The sequence below is a fragment of the Papaver somniferum genome, chromosome 11 (genome assembly GCF_003573695.1).
Source record: "Papaver somniferum cultivar HN1 chromosome 11, ASM357369v1, whole genome shotgun sequence".
Lineage (NCBI taxonomy): Eukaryota > Viridiplantae > Streptophyta > Magnoliopsida > Ranunculales > Papaveraceae > Papaver > Papaver somniferum.
Genome location: NC_039368.1, coordinates 38338648 through 38359357, shown reverse-complemented (window position 1 = coordinate 38359357; position 20710 = coordinate 38338648). Strand labels below are relative to the sequence as shown.

The 20710-nt window shown below is 37.1% G+C and overlaps 1 protein-coding gene across 1 annotated transcript; it reads left to right on the top strand.

The window, feature by feature from the left end:
- The first annotated feature begins 18295 nt into the window (after window positions 1-18295).
- Window positions 18296-20133, top strand: LOC113324322. Its single transcript, XM_026572639.1, has 3 exons — window positions 18296-18523; window positions 18648-19527; window positions 19721-20133. The coding sequence occupies exons 1-3, from the start codon at window positions 18296-18298 to the stop codon at window positions 20131-20133; spliced, it is 1521 nt and encodes a 506-aa protein (XP_026428424.1).
- The last annotated feature ends 577 nt before the right edge of the window (window positions 20134-20710 follow it).

Genomic DNA, 20710 nt, shown 5'->3' with positions numbered 1-20710 from the left:
AATAGCAGAAAAACCTCGGGACCTCGTCCAGATTTGAACACCACATTGTATTAAGCCATTAAAAACACTGGCTAGCCTATTAATAGAATTTGGAATAGAATGTAGTTGAGACCAAACCCACACTCCAAGCGGTTTAGTTATAGTCGAACTCTTTACATATCTTGACCCTCGCAAGGCTCTAGGAACTTGATTCCCTTAGCTGACGTCCTTTACAACCTAATAGATGCTTCTGACGAAATGAAGACTTTTGATATCAATCTACCTCTAATAATCCTATTTGATTTCTCTTTGGATCAAAGATCAAGGTGTGGAAATCTGTTTCCAATAGACTTTTTATTTATTTTATTTTATTTTTTTAAACAAACAAAAAGCTTTATTACTAAAATCTTAGAGGTTTAAAGTACAAGACCGGCAGGCCCATCCAAAAATGAAAAACAAGAAACAAACAAAACAAAACTACACATCCAAAAAACAAAAGCTAAACAAGTATGTAGTAAGCCTGATCAGAAGTCTCCTTGTGAGTAAGGCAGGTTGGTCTATATCTGTGGCTCACTGTCTGTCCTTTTTTAAGATGAAGACCTTTCTTTACAAAATGGTCCGCAGAGAAATTAATTTCTCTATAAACATGCCTGTAGGATATTAAAAGCATACCTGCCACAACTTTTTGCCATCTTGCTATTAGGAACCAAGGAATCTGCTGGGATATCAATGAAGTAATACAAGCTTTTGAATCAGACTGAAGGATGACTTTAAATTTCTGGTTTTCCACTGCCCATTCCAAAGCTCTAATACTTATTATAAACTCTGCAATATAGTTTGTGAAAATTCCTAATCCTCCAGATTCAGCAAAGACAAATTCACCAATATTATTTCTAACAATGAATCCATATCCAGCTAAACCATGGTTTGCAATAGACAAAGCTAGCAAACCTCACAAATCCAGAACTTAAGACTCCTGAAGAGCAACCTAGATTCTTAATCGCCTCACAAGAACAATCTTCAGAAGATCAATTTTCAGATATCTATCTTGAGAAATCATAAAGTCTGGGACGAAGATAACTTTGCGATTACTATCTATCTTTCCTCAAAGAGATTACAAAAACCTCGATAACAGAAAAACAATATCAGGATTCACGAACTATCAAGGTAAAGATAGTCGTACCTGACTTCACGAATCCCCAGATAGAATTCTTTTAGTCGTATACTTAATTATGTTTCTCAGAGGAAACCTAGGTCAATAGAGGACGATTATAGAATCAATTAGGAAACAAAGTGTTAGGGATTGATTTTCCCATTTGAAAGAGCATATCTGATTATAGTTTTTCCAAGACCAGAGGTTGCTTAGAATTCAAGCTAAGATAACTTGGGAATCAAGCAAACTTTATTCTTGAAAAATACACTTTGGTTCGGTTACGGAACCGTGTATAATGATTGTTCGATTTGGAAACTTGGCCAAAGAACTAAAAACAATTTTAAGTTCATTTAAACACTTAAGAGTTTAATCATGATGCACAAACATAAGTGTTTAAGTGATCAATGAAGTCTTAAAAGTGTTTAAGAGAGTTCTAGCAATGCTAAGCATATTAAAAATAAGTCTTTGATCATTTGCTAAAATATAAACCGGGATAGTTGGTAGGACGTTTCTTGAACTGCGTGGATTGTTTCGAGTCAGTGTGCAATGGTTCATGAACCGGTTTCGCCAACCCTGCTGGACTACCGAACTCAGTTGACAACGGTTCGTGAACTTTTCCAACAGAAAATACGAGGGTACCCAAATATACCACAATCTTAAACTTTTCCACCTATAAGTCCTCTTACCAAAAGTGATTGTCTATGGACTGAGTCGAGACTATACAACGAATCGGTATTCATACTTTGTGTGATCGTCTATGGATAACAACAATTATAATTGCCTCTATGGATAACAACAATTATAATTGCCTCTATAGATCGAGACAATACAACAATCAAAGTGTGATTTCTTGACTCAATAGGATCACTATCAAGTAATACGGAGTTAACATTTGTGTAATTTACTTTAAATTATAATAACAATAATTATAATTGCCGAAAACAAAAGTAAATGACACAACAAGATTTTTTTAACGAGGAAACCGCAGATACAGAAAAACGTCGGGACCTAGTCCAGAATTGAATACTCTCATAATTAAGCCGCAAAAAAATCAAACCAACTTCGTATAGTTGAGACCAAGAAACTAAACCTATAGTTCACCTAGTTTCTTCAGTATCCCTGCGCTTCCGACATTCGATAAGTGCACGCACTGGAACAATTCCTTTGGTTCGTATTCCAACTAGTAAAGGAACAAAAAATCTGTTCGGTAACAACTCTTTTCAATCTCAGTGATATGAGTTAGGCAAAGGCTCTTCTATTTAATCCAATAAACTCCTTTGTCGGGTTTAGATCAATCTATCCAACAACTACCAAAGTAGCAGAGTTTAGATTATGCAATCAACAAAATAGAATCTACCAAAACACTATATGATGATGCCGATCTATGCAACTAATCAATCAAATCTATCAAAGATAAACGGATTATAGTTGGATCCCAGACGATCCAGTTTTGTGCACACCAAAGATTATGAACCCAATTAATAAATCTTCCTTGTCTTCAAATCTTCTTAGATATTCAATAAACACCTGCACACCACAACTTGAATCTCTTGTAATCAATCACACACAGAACGGAGTCTGTTAACAATGGATTATCACAAGACGTCTTTATATCTACAAACAGTTCTAAGGATCTCGTCGACACTTCGATCTAGTTTGAGTGAATCTTATATCAGAAGAGAAGATTCTCAAGAATAAACAAACTAGGTGAAATCAAAGTTCAACAAACGTTAGTCAATTAAATCAAATCGAAAACTAATAATACTGCAATTATCTAGTTTCCCACCAACGGTAGTCACTGAGATTCTTGATCCCACATAAGTCTTTAAACGAGCGGTCGTAAGAGAGTTCGCCTAATTAGGCTACTTTCCTCTCCGAATAGACGGCTCCACCAGTAACAACACAACAAGGTAGTTTTACTGGCTCTCATGATAGTTTACACGAAATGCAAACTTGGGTATTTATAGTCCAAGGAAGTTTGGACACCAAGGAATTTCCAAAACCGAATATTCTCAAGATATGCAATATATTTCCAAATTCGGTTTTCATAATTCTTGGAAATGATCTGTCCAAAATAATTGAAATCTCACTAGAAAATCTCCAATTAGTAGATGCGCATTACCAATTTTTATTTTGCAGAGATATGCATTTTAATTGCTGGTAATTAAAAGCATATAAAATTAACAACCTTAATTAAAAGATTCTCAACTTATTTCAGTCCGGGATCTCCTTGAGTTATTAAGGAATATCTTTGAACAATAAAAGATAAGAGTTACTGAACATGTTCAAAGTATGTCGACATCTTATTTCTTTGTAAATCCTCTTTCATATTTACAATCTTGGATATACCACACTTCCAAACAAGTTTAGAATTGGTTCATCTGACTTCCAAGAACTATGTGATTGATCAAATATCAATACACTAATCATGGGTTTATGGTTATACCAAACACAAGGATCGGTTCTACCTTAATATGGTTACTGGGACCGGTTACATCAGTTACCAGGATCGGCTACGTCAATTACCAGGACCGGTTACCACATTCTCATGGTATTACTTGTGATCGGTTATACTAGTCACTAGGATTGGTTATACCAATTACCAGGACCGATTACGCCAATTACAAGGATCGGTTACAACTCTTTTATGATCGGTCGCACCAATTACTAGGATCGGTTACACCAATTACTAGGATCGGTCACACCAATTACAAATATCGATCATACCATCTAAGGTGATTACTTAGGATCGGTTACACTAATAAAAGTCATACCAATACATAAGTCAGGAATTGTGACTAGTTTTACCAAGATACATAACAAGTTATGATCGGTTCTACTAACTCACACATATTGGTAATCTAAAGATATGCAATGAATAACAATACCAATAAGCCTCGCGTTTTCCCTTTCGATCCATAAAATAAGTTCATGAAATGTACTTCCTATTAATAAATGTAAACATTGTTTCCTAGGATGAAATCTTCACCTTTACCCATACACATAATTACAATAACATTCAAACGATTATGTCGATGTATTATATACGAAGACTCAATCATCTGAAAGAGAAAAGAAGACTCAAGAATCAAAACACGAGGAATCTTGGGTAAATAATGGGAAGCACCACTAGAGATTAAGTTATATGCTGTAATACTTAATCCAAGGAAATAGACATCAATTTTTGATTTCTTTCAATGATTGTTTTAGTCTATTATAAATAAAACTATTATGAATAAAATTATTTGATTTATAATTTTTCTTGTGATAGTTTTCGGTTTACATAGCCTGTGATTGAATTCTTTTATATTATTGCTATGTATGTTTATGGGATGTTTGATTTCGGTTTTCTAACCTTGATATTCGACCTCATAATCTTGTGAACCCTTGTGGTTTGGGTGATTTTTTGGTTTAGCTGAATTAAATTCTAGCCCATGTTGGTAGGCTTTATCAAAAAATCACGAGGGGTTTTGGTAGAAACAATATGTGAAAAAGTCACAGTATGTTGAATCGGTTTTGGTTTAGCATAAAAGCATATGTGTTTCGACGGTTTTCAACTTTTGCTTGCAATTATTAAAACCGATTTTCAAACTTTCTCTGGTAAAGGTTGGTTGTTGTTATTCTTTTGTTTTGCATAAGGATGAAAACATGATGATATTTCGATATCAATTCTCCCTGGACGAAGATGCAAACATATTGGAGAAGTGGATGTGAAATTTGAGGTAACGAGTTCATTAGTTAATCGTTTTCCTGTTTAAGAAAAGCATGATTTTATTTCATATAGATTTATTGCTTTTGCTTAACAAAGTATCGGTACAATTGATGTTTATTCCATTATGTGTGTATGGATGTATGTGTGATTCAATTGTTTCCGGTTAAGAAAAACTATTGTTATCTTGCTTTATTGTGTGGTATCAATTTTCTAGGCTTACAAAATTTCGGTGCAATTGCGGTGCAATTGCGGTGCTTTAATGTCTATGTTGTTTCAATTGCTTCCGGTTGAGGTAAATAATTATGCAAGTTGATTTATTTTGGTTTGCATGAATTATTTATTGCTTAACGAAAGAAAAGTTTTACGGGGTGAGTTGTTTAGTCCAATTCGATTCCGGATAAGAGAAACTAAGTTAATTCTGATCTTAGTTAGACTTATCAAAGTGAGGTTTTGGTTATTCAAGTCTAATCGAATGTCTTAACAAGAAATGCTAGTTAACTAACCTAGTACTTGTCTTGTTTAAAATGGAAAGGTTTAAGTTTATGGGTAATTAGAACCTGATGAGAAAAATAAAGTTATCTTTATTTTGGTCTTATCGAATAAACGATTTTTTTTGTACAATCGGTTTAGCAAAGGAACTAAGGTGCTTAGTTGATTTTTGGTTTGCTAAACTAAAATGGGAAAATTGTTTCGGACAATTGTTTCCTTGGTAACATATCAAAATAAAACTACTTGTAGTTTCAGTTTTGATATTGGTTATCAGAACATGGTGTGTGGAACCTTCGTGCTTAACTCTATAGGTTGCAAGTCTATTTTGAGATTTGTAAGATTTTTTCGATTTGTCCTTTATTTTTTCGTTTCTTTGTCATTTTGTGACAAAAATGGGGAGAAATATATGGAGTAAACAAGTGATACTGGCATTGATTTTATATTGATTGGTATCACTAAGGAAAAGAACATTGGTGCTTAAACGTTTATCTAAACGAAAGAGTGAAAGCACAGACTAAGGGGGAGTAACATATCATATTAATTGGTATAAAAAAGACGTGTGAATTGAAAATCTACCTATCTTCCTTAGGTGGAGTATTAGCTTTGTTATTATAATGTCAACAACGACATTTTTGAGGATTGAATGTATACAGATTATTGTGTTGTTGAATTCGGGAATCAAGCGTATGTGTAATGAATTCTTGTAATTTGTTTATCCATATGATGTAAGAGTTTTGTCACTAAAACTGACAAAGGGGGAGATTGTTAGAGCATAGCTCGGTTGAACCCACCAAGCGTTGGTATGTCAAGTTTGGTTGTCATATTTTAGTGAATCAAAATTCATGTTAAGAGTCGATTGATTATGTACTACAGTCAACTTCATATAGGTTAGCTTGAAAGTATTAGAATATGAGACATTAAGTATTGCGAAGACTTGAATATGTGAAGAAGCAAGGAGCTACAACAACAACATCATCCTTCCACTTGAGGTTAGTGATATTTGACTTGAACTGTTTCATTCCCTAACGTATCTTTCAAGTCGTGCATATTGAAAACAAAATTGTGAAGCATGATTGAACTCTAGATAGACATAGTATTAAGGAATACAATACGAGGTTTATTTCTTAACCATTAAACTTTGTACATAAGACATCTTCATAATCATTTGATTGCTATTGTGATTATGTATGGGTATGAGGTGAGGATTTCATCCTAGTGAACAATATTTACATGTGTTCTAAGGAAGTAAATTCATGAACTTGGTTTATGAATCGAAAAGGAAATCGCCAGGTGTTATTGGTATTGTTATTCATTGCATATCTCGTGAATAATCAATATGTGTAATTAGTATAACCGTTCATGACTTGTTTTTTTTCTTGGTAAAACTATTCACAAAGGCCTGACTTATGTATTAGTATGACTTTTATTAGTGAAACCGATCTTAAGTAATCACCTGAGATGGTATGATCGATTTTCTGATTTAATGTCTGACCAAATCTGGGTAAAGGGGAGCCGATCCTAGTAATAGGTGAAGTACATCACAAAAGGGAATCGATCCTTGTATGAGGTGCAACAGGTTTATAGCATAAAGGGGAACCGATCCTATGGACATGTGCAACAAGTTTTTAGGCAAAGAGGAACCGATCCTATGGACATGTGAAACATATATAAGTTAGATACCATATATATGTGGGGAACCGATCCTAGTACCTAGTCAACCGAATTTTGGAAAGCTAGTGTGACTAAGCACAGTACTCAGTTGGAAGGTAGAACTGAAACTTGTTTTGCTAGAACCATTAGACCCATGTTTTGTGATTGAATGTTATTTGATCAATCACATAGTTCTTGAAAGTCAGATGAACCAATTCTAAACTTGTTTGGAAGTGTGGAAAATCGGTTTCAAGGTTGTAAGTATGAAACGGGACTTACAAAGTAAGGATGTCGACATACTTTGAACACGTGCTGTGAATGTTTATTATTTAGTTGTTCAAAGTTATTCCTTAATACCTAAGGGAAGAGAATCCCAGGATCGAAACATAAATAAGTCAAGAATCTTTTAATCAAGGTTACTAATTTCATTTTTAGGAAAATAAGATTTAGTAATGTGCATTTACTAATTAGAGATTTTCCGAGAGATTTCGATCATTATTTTTGGACAGAGCATTTCCAGGAATTATGGAAACCGAATTTGTGATTTAATGAATATCTTGGGAATATTTTCGGTTTTGGAAATTCCTTGGTGTCCAAACTTCCTGATCTATAAATACTTGAAGTTTGCATTTCTAGCAAACTAATCCTTCGTAACATCAAACTACCTCTTGTTGTGCTACTACTGGTGAAGCCGCCTATTCGGAGAGGAGAGTAACCTAATTAGGCGAAATCTCTTACGGCCGCTCCTTTTAAAGTCTTCTTTGGGATTGAGAAGCTCTATTAGTACCGTTGGTGGGAAACTAGATAATTGCGGTTTATATTTTGTTTTCGATTGATTTGATTGACAAACGGTGGTTGAACTTTGATTGCACCTAGTTTGTTTATGCTTGAGGATCTTCTCTTATGATATAAGATTCACTCAAAATAGTTCAGAGTTTCGACATGGATCTTTAGACTGTTTGTAGTTCTAAAGACGATCTTGTGATAATCCATTGTTAACATACTCCGTTCTGTGCGTGATTGATCACAAGAGATTTAAGTGACTGTGTGCAGGTGTTTATTGAAGATTTAATAAGATTTGATGACAAAGAATATATTGAAGATTTCTGATTTGTGGTTCATAATCTTTGGTATGCACAATACTTGTTTCGGTAAAAAGAGGATCCAACTAGTAATCGGTTTTATCCTTGTGATAGAATTGGATCGATTATTTGAGTAGATCGACATCAACACAATTCTCTGGATTAAGAGTGTTGATTGCAAAATCTTAAAGATTACTTCGTTAATTGAACATAAGATAGATCTAAGGACCTGACGAAGGAGTTTATGTTAAGATAAACAAAAGATCCTTTGTCCGACCCATATCACTTGGTTGAAGAGAGTTGATACCAAAAAGATTTGTTATTCCTTTACTGTTTGGGATACGAACCAAAGGAATTGTTCCAAGTACGTGACTTATTTATAAGTTGGAGGCGTGGGAATACAGACATAACTAGGTGAACTATAGGTTTAGTAGCTTGGTATCAACTATACGAAGTTAGGTTTAAATTTGTGTAGCGGCTTAATCCTGAGAGTATTCAATTCTGGACAAGGTCCTGGGGTTTTTCTGCATTTCGGTTTCCTCGTTAACATAATCTTGCTGTGTCATTTACTTTTATTTTCTGCATTATAATTGTTTTATTATAATTAAAGTAAATCACACAAACGTTAATTCATATTTACTTGATAAGTGAATCCTATCGTGTTTGGTTAAGTCCGAACCTTTTTATCAAGTAAACATACTTCATTGTTGTATTGTCTCGATCTTGTATCCATATACGATCACACGAAGTATGAACCGATTAGTTATATTGTCTCGACTCAGTCCATAGGCAATCACTTTCGGAGAAAGGACTTATAGGTAGGAAAAGTTTTAGATTGAGGTATATTTTGGTACCCTTGTCTTTTCAAAAACGTTAACTGAATCATCCATTGAATTCAATTCTTATAGGTTGGATCGCACCAAACACAGATTCTTATATCTTTTCGTGTTTGCCTGCTCTGATACCAATTGAAAAAACGAGGGTACCCAAATATACCACAATCTTAAAATTTTCCACCTATAAGTCCTCTTACCGAAAGTGATTGTCTGTGGACTGAATCGAGACAATACAACAAATCGGTATTCACACTTTGTGTGATCTTCTATGGATATGAGATCGACACAATACAACAAACAAAGTGTGATTACTTGATAATAGGTTCGGACTTAACCAAACTCTATAGGATCACTATAAAGTAATACGGAGTTAACGTTTGTGTAGTTTACTTTAAATTATAATAACAACAATTATAATTGCGGAAAACAAAAGTAAATGACACAACAAGCTTTTGTTAACGGGGAAATCGCAAATGCAGAAAAACCCCTGGACCTAGTATAGAATTGAATACTCTCAGAATTAAGCCGCAATACAAAATCAAACCAACTTCGTATAATTGAGACAAAACAACTAAACCTATAGTTCACCTAGTTTCTTCACTATCCTTGCGCTTCCGACATTCGATAAGTGCACGCACTGGAATAATTCCTCTGGTTCGTATTCCAAACAATAAAGGAACAACAAATATGTTCGGTAACAACTCTTTTCAATCTCAGTGATATGAGTTAGACAAAGGCTCTTCTGTTTAATCCAATAAACTCCTTTTGTCGGGTTTTGATCAATCTATCCAACAACTACCAAAGTAGCATAGTTTAGACTATGCAATCAACAAAATAGAATCTACCAAGACACTATATGATGATACCGATCTACGCAACTAAACAATCAAATCTATCAAAGATAAACCGATTATAGTTGGATCCCAACCGATCAAGTTTTGTGTATACTAAAGATTATGAACCTGATTAAGAAATCTTCTTTGTCTTCAAATCTTCTTAGATCTTTAATAAACACCTGCACACCACAAAAATTCAATTTCTTGTGATCAATCACGCACAAAACTGAGTCTGTTAACAATGGATTATCACAAGACGTCTTTAGATCTACAAACAGTTCTAAAGATCCCGTCGACACTTCGATCTAGTTTGAGTGAATCTTATATCAGAAGAGAAGATTCTCAAGAATAAACAAACTAGGTGAAATCAAAGTTCAACAATCGTTAGTCAATCAAATAAAATCGAAAACTAATATTACTGCAATTATCTAGTTTCCCACCAACGGTACTCGTAGAGCTTCTTGATCCCACAGAAGTCTTTAAACAAGTGGTGGTAAGAGATTTCGGCTAATTAGGATGGTTTACACGAAATGCAAACTTGGGTATTTATAGACCAAATAAGTTTGGACACCAAGGAATTTCCAAAACCGAATATTCTCAAGATATGCAATATATTTCCAAATTCGATTTTCATAATTTCTGGAAATGGTCTGTCCAAAATAACCGAAATCTCACTAGAACATATCGAATTAATAAATGCACATTACGAATTTTTATTTTCTAGAGATATGCGTTTATCAAATTAACAACCTTAATTAAAAGATTCTCAAATTATTTCGGTCCGAGATCTCCTTGAGTTATTAAGGAATATCTTTGAACAATAAAAGATAAGAGTTACTGAACATGTTCAAAGTATGTCGACATCTTATTTCTTTGTAAATCCTCTTTCATATTTACAATCTTGGAACTGATTATACCACATTTCCAAACAAGTTTAGAATTGGTTCATCTGACTTCCAAGAACCATGTGATTGATCAAATATCAATACAGTAATCATGGGTTTATGGTTCTACCAAACACAATGATCGGTTCTACCTTAATATGGTTACTTGGACCGGTTACATCAGTTACCAGGATCGGTTACGTCAATTACCAGGACCGGTTACGTCAATTACCAGGATCAGTTACCATATTCTCATGGCATTACTTGTGATCGGTTACACTAGTCACTAGGATCGGTTACACCAATTACCAGGACCGGTTACGCCAATTACAAGGATCGATTACAACTCTTTTGTGATTGGTCACACCACTTACTAGGATCGGTTAGACCAATTACTAGGATCAGTCACACCAATGACAAATAAAGATCATACCATCTAAAGTGATTACTTAGGATCGGTTACACTAATAAAAGTCATACCAATACATAAGTCAGGCATTGTGACTAGTTTTACCAAGATACATAACAAGTTATGATCGGTTCTACTGACTCACACACATTGGTAATCCAAAGATATGCAATGAATAACAATACCAATAAGCCTAGCGATTTCCTTTTCGATTCATAAAACAAGTTCATGAATGTACTTCCTATTAATAAATGTAAACATTGTTTCCTAGGATGAAATCTTCACCTTTACCCATACACATAATTACAATAACATTCAAACGATTATGTCGATGTATTATATACGAAGTTCAAAAGATAAGCGTTATACTTCGTATTCTAATTCCTTAACACTATGTCTATTAGAGTATAATCATTCACAGCTTCGCAGTTATGTTTTCAATATAGCACGAATTGAAATATACGTTAGAAATGAAACAATTCAAGTCACACTATTACTAACCTCAAGAGGAAGGATGATGTCGTCAATGTAGCTCTTTACTTCTTCACATTCTTCAAGTCTTCGAGTAATACTTGTATATCTCATATCCTAATAACTTCGTAGTTTAACCTATACGAAGTTGACTCTAGTACATAATCAAGCGACTCTTTAACTTAGTTTTGATTCACTAAAATATGATAACCAAACTTGACATACCAATGCTTGGTGGGTTCAACCGATCAATGCTCTAACACCAACTGAACTTGTGGTTCGCGAACTGGTTCGCCAACCTACCCTGAGTAAAAATATTAGTAAATTTAATATTTCTCTCTTATGATGTTTGAAATATTCCCAATTGATAAAATCATTTGCATAGGAAATTTTCAATTGATCCACAAATTAAACCGTTGAACATCTTTGATAAATCATATTTCGAGATTTTTCACAAGACAAGCTTGACTCAAAAATTCTTCTTTGTAAATTTATTAGAAGTCATACGACATAGTCTCAATAGATAAAATGGTGAGATAATAAGTAAAATAGAATGGTTGAGTCTTCACATACCCGATACAGAAGTTCTCCAAATGGCTTCGTCGTTCTTCAGTCTTCAAGGGTGATGTATGATACTCAACAAAAAATTATAACCTAATCCGAGACTTAACTTAGTAGACTAGATATCAAGACATAGTTTTGATCAAGACAACAAGCTTGAGATAACAAAATTTATGGGTTCAACCGAGGAACGCTTTAAAAAACTGCCTTAAAGAAGTTAAAAACCCAATTTTATTTGGGAGTGACTAAATGCAATTCACACTTAAGTTAAATAAAATGCTCTCCAAATATTGTAAACCTTACTAATATATGTAACTATAACCCGCCTTCATCGTCTTTCTTCTAACTTATTATTTATTTTTTTACTGTCGTTTTTGTTTTTGCTACTGGTAAACCATACTTCGGTGGATGATCAAATAAGTCATATGATCAAAATGATATGGAGAAAAAAGACATAATAGAGTCTTATATAATTAAAAGTTCAATCGACCTCATTTCGATATCTAAACAAATACGTAACATTCAGTTCTAAAAGATAGATAATCAAATTTTCGATGGTGATTTATCGCCTACTGTTGCATCATCACTCATGACTAAATCATATTAAAACAAGACAAGATGTTACTAAAATTAATTAACCTAAATTGATTTGATTAAAGGATTTTTAGGTTTTTAATTGTTTGTAAATTGATCTCAACTTGGTACATGTGTATGCAGTGAAGCAAATTTGTACGACTCTCCATCGAAATTGTTAAGACTTTCATTAATTTTTAGTATTGTTACAAGTAATTCTAAGAGAAGAAAAATCCACTTGATATTGATATTATCAGTTTAAGGAAGACTAGGTCAAAGAGAAGATGATGAACATGTGTTTTAATTAAGTTAACAATATTTGGAGAGGGTTGTATTTAACTCAAGTGTGGGTTGTATTTAGTCACTACCTTTTATTTTTATTTTAGAAAAAAACTTGTATTGAGATCACATTATTCCAACAACAGAATGTAAGGTGCTAATTACGAAGGGTCATACCTTATCGATAAGCCTGCTAGAGTGAAGCATACTTGTTGAGGAACTTACTGGCAATATGTAACCAAAATCATGGAACTTCTTCAATTTGAAAAAAAAACAAACTACTATTAATGTATAATAATCATTTATCGATAATAAATAATTTCTTTCACGAATTCACATACTCAATTCAAGTAGTGCAAATGGATGTCCATAACTGGAAGACCGAAGCACATAACGATGTGGTAGCAGAATGCCATTTACATTCACGAAACTAAACTAGGACAATATGCATCTCAGGAGGTAAGCTCAAACAATTACTCAATTTGTCAGACCTAATTTTTTATTGTATTCCTGGTGGACCTTCAGGAGGCTTACCAAGATTTATTGACCCCTTAGAGATTGGGTTAACAGGTGTTACCAAATCATCAAATAATCTCTTCCTAATCCCTTGAGACAAGTCTTCCATATTATGAGAAACAATATTCACCATGATATCTCCCTCATCTCCTTCAGAAGATCCTCAATAATTTCCTCAACTATTCCTTCCATAAGAAATAGTCTACTAGCAATATAAACATGATCTCGTTCCAGAACAACTTGTCTATCTTCCTCATGATTAAATTCAAAGACAAAAGTCGCATCACTGTGAAGAGTCATATGAACTTCTCCTTTTAATTCCCAAATATGCATAAGAGAATTCTCCACAAAGTAATAAGGCAGTTTACGCCCAACAAAAGAACCCACAACCAGATTCTCAAATTGCTTAATATTATCTCCAAAATCAGAAAAGGAAACTACCGTTTTCATCCATTAAATAACCGAGGATCTCGATAACCTAATTCCTCATGCTTCATCCATCGTTCACTATTAGCTTTAGAAGCCATCTCTGCCCAAGAACCTTTTCCAGCACCAGATCCAACTCTGCTCATCTCGATATTAGGGTTTCCTCCGCCAGAAGAAGGAAGAGGAGGAAACATCTCCCATCTTTCTTAGCAAGATCAGTCAAACCGCCTCCCTGAGAAGATCTCTCCATCACCTTGGGAGCAAATGAAGGAAGAAGAAACATAGCCGTAGAAGAAGAAACATCACCACCAGATGGCGGTGCCATGAGAATCGACGAAATTGCAGAAAAAAGAAAGTCAAACCCTAATCACCTTGGTCAAAATCCGACGGCCAAGGTGAAATGAAAGATGGTATTCCATAGTGCTTGTCATAAGGAATAAAAAATAACAGCTATGCATGCCAGAAAAAATAAAACGGCTGTTACCGTGATCGTTTCCAAACCGTGGGTGAAACTATATTTGAAGGTCGTACAGTACTCCGTCGTAATACTGGTTAGAGCATTTCCTGCTCCTCTACCTAATTGCATTCGAAATTGGGGAGGGAGATCCAAAACCTGAAGAAACTTTTGGGAAACCACTGTGAACACAAAAATAACGATGGTATCCAAGCGTTCACAAATAATATTCACATTTCATACGAAATCATTGGGAGATATGAAATATATATAAAACAATATGAGTTCGAAGCCTATCAGACTCTGAGCCTTCGGGCTCGTCATCGTCTGGTCACAAGGGAAGTAATTAAACCATGCATACGATTAAGGCATAATAATAAAACAGAAAGTAAAGTGTTGAATGTAAATGAGACAATGATTTACGTGGTTCAGCACTTAGGCCTACATCCACGGGGGTTGGAGTTTCACTATGTATTAAAGAGTTCCAATGATAGTCAAATTACTCTGTATGAATTACGAAGCTAAAGGGGGAAATGGAATTCATACTTACTCTTCCTATTTCTCTCTCCTAAGATCTCCTATGCTCACTCAAAACCGGCCGACCCCTTCTCTCTCAGTGGATAGGGGTATTTATAGGGATATAACGTGGGGTCTATTGTGTGAGACAATTACAACCTTATCTTCTCGATATTTGTGCTAATCCCGCTGGTATCTTCGTTCTCGATCGATGGCTCTCAACGGTCATGCTTGGTGACGAAGGGTCACCTCTTTCTCCTCCACAGGTTGATTGGCACGTACTCTATGTTTAGGGTGTTTAATGTGGGTGGTTGGGTCGTCTGCACGCGTCAGACAGGTGTCTGCGACTTCTGTCCCATCTGAGTCAGTATGTCCCATCCCCACCGTTGGTCTTGGGTCCTCCTCGATATGGAATAAAGTAGATCCTAGGGTATTCTTCAGTGCTTCTCAGTGGCTCGATAATCAGTGCTCCTAGGTTCTTAGTCGTCGGATCCGCTTGATGATGAACATGTGTAGATGGCAGTTGTCCCTCGGGTGTAGAGACGTGGCATCGTGCCTTGATGTCTCAGGTTGTGCATCCTCCACGTGTTATTCTTCCGACACGTGGCAAATGATGAATTATGTGTATACAATTTGCCCCTTTTCTTCTGATTTGGATGTTAGTCAAAGTTAGAAGAAAACTGTCTTCACATCTTCTTCATCTATCCACAATAACTTCCCCTAGATTTTAGGGCACGTATCCCACTCCTTGCAATAACTCTTTCTTGAATCATGGGACGGTTTTATCATCTTTGTTATAAATAGGAGAGAGGATGTCATTGAGATAAATTTCATTCTTTCTTCATTATCTTGTCAGTTCATATTCTCCGAACTTCTTCATTCTCTTCTTTTGTTTTTTAGCTCTTTACTCCTGCTGGTGCTGCTCTTCAGGTGTTTGCGGATCGTCTTCATCCTCTTATTGATGCTTATGATTCAGGTATGGAGTTCTTCCAATTCTTATTTGCTTTCGATCAATTTTCTTTTTCTGCTACTTCACCTAGATTTCGTGATGAAGAACAAATATACGAAAGTATATATACTTTCCCCTGTTCTTTATCATGAAACCTAAGGATTCCCCGTTGATTGTTTGAAGCTAGTTTTTGATGGTCATGACTGGATTAGGGTTCCTTGATTTTGTGAATTTTAGGTTTTCTAGATTTTACTGGGTTACTTTTCTCCGTGTTTCTGATGATATTTTTGGCGAACGACATAAGTCTTTAAAGCTTCGTTTTGTGAACTTCATCACTTTCTTTGTTCGTTTGTTTGTAGATATGGCTAATCTTCATCGGATTCCATATCAGACTCCACCATCGGGCCCTTATAGATCTCCACCATCTAAAAATCCTGATGCATCTCCGCCGAAGGGTGGTCTACCTAGGTCTTCCCAGCCAGATCTTCGTGCTCAGAGACTTCATCTGTTTCTGGTCCCCGAGTTTCGTCTACCAAGATAGGGGTTCCCCCGAGGAGTTCTCAGGGTTCCCGATATGTTGTTAATCGTCCTTCTGCATCTCAGCGTGCTGAACCGAAGAACGCGTCGTCTCCTACTCCTCAACGTGCTAAGCCGCTATATATACAGCCTATTCGTTCTATTTCTCCTACTACAAAGCCTTCTCAGAAGTCTACGGTCCCCTTATCTACTGCTCAAGTTAAGGGGAAGTCTTCCAAAGGCTGACCCTTCGAGAAATCCGCCAACCAAGAGGAAAGCTTCGGATATGAGTCCCCCGAAGAGGCCATCGTCGGATAAAGCTGATGATTCTGATACTGCCCCAGTTATACGAAACGTCTCGGTTGGTAAAAAGAAGGTTACTTTTAAACACATAGATCTTGAGGCGTTAAAGGTAAAGCATGAGCTTGAAGCTTTCGACGTTAATTTTTATGCTCCTGATGACGATCTCACTTATGATTTGATTAAGAATTATAAGTATGATGACTTTCATCTGCTGACAAACGTGGGGGACTTCGAGGCTGGCCCTATGTTTCCCCTATATAAGTCGGGTGACTCCTTTTATTACGATGTCTTGGCTCATCGCGAGGGCCCTACTCCACATACTCATTATCGCTCGGTGGTACAACTGTCTAGGAATTACCTTCGGTCGCTTAAGGAGTGCTACCTTCGGAGTTAGGGGGAGATGACGATGGCCTGCTACGTTCCTAACCCGGCTGAGAGAAATTGGTACACTCCTGAGAACTTCAATGCTTCCTTTGGTGACTATGTTAATAGTAGGAATCTTAAGCCATGGAGCGTCGGTCTTCGTACTATTCTTGCTTCCCAGGGCGAGGTTCGTCTCCTGAGTGAGGTGAGTGGATCTAAGCTCCGATACGTCCCTGGTACTGAAGTAACTTCTCAGCGAAAACTTTTCCCTGCTCGTGAGCGGATCAAGCGTGATCATGATTATGAGTGGCACGCCACCGTTATTGAGGTTGTCGGTCCTTGGGCTTATGGTTGGGTACCTGGTTAGCATGGATGGCGCCATGTTGCTGGTATCCAGCCCCGTGATAGTGCACCAGCTCGTTATGGTAACTTCTGCCCTTGGCATTTAAATTTTGATGGTATGGACTTTGAGTATGCCTTCGATGCTGCTGATGTAGACGAAGAGGAAAGCTCCAACGCTATCCTTCCTCCGAAGGATGTTGCTAATGTCAAGGTATGACTTTTTGTGAGTTTATAATGTGTATATTTGCCCCTTTTCTTCTTAGTTTGATTTGGTCGTATTACGGAGAAAATTGCCTTCTTGATAACACTATACTATGTCCTTAGATAACAAAGAAGAAAAAGATAAGTCCGGTTCAATCTTCCACCACTACTGTTGAGGAGACTGAAATTCCCGATGAGGTTACCAGCCTAGTGAACGATGAGCTTGCCTAGGAGTAAGAGGAATCTACCGATGATGAAGATCGTACATGGAATTCTCCTCACAATTACGAGGATGGTGAGAAAGAGATTGCCCCTGGCGGTCAAGGATATACTGGCCGTGGAGCTAATGCAAAAGAGATTTCCCCTGGCGGATAAGGAGATATACTCGCTGACGAACATATATTCCATCCTCCTCCGACCTAGAGGAACGAAGATGTTGATCTTCAATCCACGATCCCCACTGGATTGGGTCCGAAATTCTCTTTTGGCAAGATCCACTCCTCTGGTGGGCGGGATGACCTTGGTGCTGCTATAGGGTTGGCTTCAGATTTCTCCTTGATCCCTCCAAACGATGAGTGGGATGTTCTTGGCGAGACTGGTGGAGAAAAAGTAACTGAGATGGAAGAGAGTTCTGCTAGTGAAGACGCCAATGCCGAGGCTAAGAGAAATTCTGATTCTAGAAAGAACGTTGTTGTTGATGAGGCTTCCGCTGAGGCGTCTTCGGAGGGTTTTGAGAGGGCCATGATGCAAGATGGTGATGATATTACACTTGAATGGATGATGAAGAAGAATTAGATGTTCGTGTCAAACCCTACTCTAGTGATCCAAGGTGAGAAGAGTTCTGATGCTTTCACCCGTCAGAAGATGCAACTAACATCCCATGATGAGGTGGCGGAGATCTGGGAGAAGGATTTTGGAGCTACTTCCACTAGTATTTTAGTTTATCCTCCGTATTCTGTTGCTAATATGATGGCAATTGCCGATAGGTACCAATACGGTTTCCCTCAGCAGCGGATTCTTGAGGTAAGGCGTCATAAATTCCCTATTAGCCAAGTGATCTAATGTTGTGGATTTTTTACAGTTATAGCTTGTCTTGTTATTAATGCAGATGATGAGAAGCGAACATTGTAATCATACCTTGTAACAGTTCTTCAAGGGGAAGGCCCTTAAGTTGGAGGTAAAGCTTCGTCACAGAGAAGGTGAGTTGACAGCTGCTGAGGCGCTCATCGCTGCTAAGGACGAGGAGATATTGGAATTGAAGAATCGGCTAAAGGGAAAAGAGCGGCTTGGTGCTGAAGAGGAGAAGCTTCTTAATGAGCTTGCACTGGTTCGTAGTGATTTGGAGAAGGCTCGTAATGACACTTCGTCCTCCAAAGGTTTGTTTTCTTATTTATTCTTTTCTTCGTCTCTCCCTTTCGTCTTCTTAATGTGCTGTCTGAGTCTCCCATCCCTATCTTTATCGATCGATATCCGAGAATTAACATGGCTTCAGAATGAGAAGACTCTTCAAGCTTCTCGGATTAGGGAACTAGTGGAGAAAATCAAAGATGAGGCTGATAAGTTGAATGCTCGGGAAGATGAGCATAATGAATTGATGGCTCAGTATCGACAACGACGTGAGCAGATGGTTGATATGCAGAATCGTTATAACTCTGATCGTCGCCAGTTTGATGGTGCTTTGTTGTGGACTCGTGAGAATCTACGTGAGGCTCGTGAGGGTATTTATCGTTTAGAAACTAAGGTGGCAAGCTTGGAAGAGGAGCTGCGTCAAGCTCGTTCATCTCATGATCCTGAAGCTCGGGATTATATACAGTGGCTCGTTCGGGAGAGGGATGATGCCAGAGCTGAGGCCCATGCCCTTAGTAATGCTTTATCTGCTTCTCGGGCCGATGTCGCTCGTTTAGTGGAATCTGAGAAGGACCTTGAAATAAATATGGACGGGCTTACTAAGGGGATAGAAGAGATGAGTAATGAAGTCAATCACCTTCGACATTTATACTCCATGAAGCAGGTAGAGTTGGATGAATGTCAGTTTTCCCTTACAAATCTTCGGTTGGATTATAAGAAAATTTCGGACGAGTATGATTTTCTTGATGAAGCCCGGGACGCTGTAGTTAATGAATATGAAATAGCTTCGGCTAGGGTCGAAGGTATACACTTGTTTGGTCGTGAATAGTCTTCGTAATTTAGATTTCTAACCTATTTGTGTTTTTTTTTCAGATCTCGAGGGACAACTTAACCTCGCAAATGAAAGGCTTGAAAAGGCTCAATCTTCCCTAGCATACCAAGAGGGTCAAGCCAAGTATTTCGAAGGGCTAGCAGGATCTAGGGATGCAGCGGCGAAGGAATCAGCCAAGAAGGTGGCCCGACTGACATCTTTGTTGTCGCAATTTGAACTCAAGGCCACCGTTATTACTCATAAGGCTCGTTGTCAGCTGGCCGAGGAGATTAACAAGACTTTGACCAAGATCGAACAGAACCTTCTGAAGGAACATGATATTGTTAAGAAGTATCCTCGTCGTCCTATGCCTGAACCCTTGACTTACTCTTCAGGTCCTTTTTCGGGAGGAAGTGTTCCTTTGTCTCAACCGAAGAATCCTGCTGATCGCGTCGAGTCTTCCAAGAGGAAGTAGACTTCTATGTATGTTATAGAAAGTTGATCTTTGTTGATTACTTGGCTCCGGGCCATTTTTTGTTGTATCTTTCTTTTCTTGTTCAATTCCTCGAACTTGTAATCAAATTTTATGGAATGGATCATCGTTTGTTTGGATATGTACAATTCTGCTTTACCTGCATCATTAGTTTACTTGATTTTTAGGCAACGAGTAACTAAATATTGAAAATTAGGTAAATAATAAAAAGTGTTTGACGGCAGTAACGAAGGTATGCACCTTCGTTATTGACTTTGGACCTGTCACCCCGCTGGCTAACCCTTGGCCAAAGGATCACCGAACGGTGGGGGTTGATGCAGCGTTCCCGGATATGTGATGCGTTTATTAAAAATATTTACATGCACTTATTCCGCTGAACCGCTGTATTATCGATCGTTTGGGTATCTCTTTCTGCTGGAAGCCTTCCCCATGGTCGTACACTTATATACGCTGATAGGGGAGTCCCGAGAGATTGTAAATGGTTACTTTCCCCAATAGAGTTATTTTGCACCAAATTTTGTTCAATTGATAAGGTGAGGTCTGATATTCCTCGTCCAGA

Bases quoted from the DNA above. Each gene is read 5' to 3' on its own strand.
- LOC113324322 (XM_026572639.1), top strand. From the start codon at position 18,296: ATGTTCGTGTCAAACCCTACTCTAGTGATCCAAGGTGAGAAGAGTTCT. The intron at 18,524-18,647 runs GTAAGGCGTCAT...ACCTTGTAACAG, and splicing joins CTCAGCAGCGGATTCTTGAG to TTCTTCAAGGGGAAGGCCCT. The intron at 19,528-19,720 runs GTCAGTTTTCCC...TTTTTTTTTCAG, and splicing joins GCAGGTAGAGTTGGATGAAT to ATCTCGAGGGACAACTTAAC.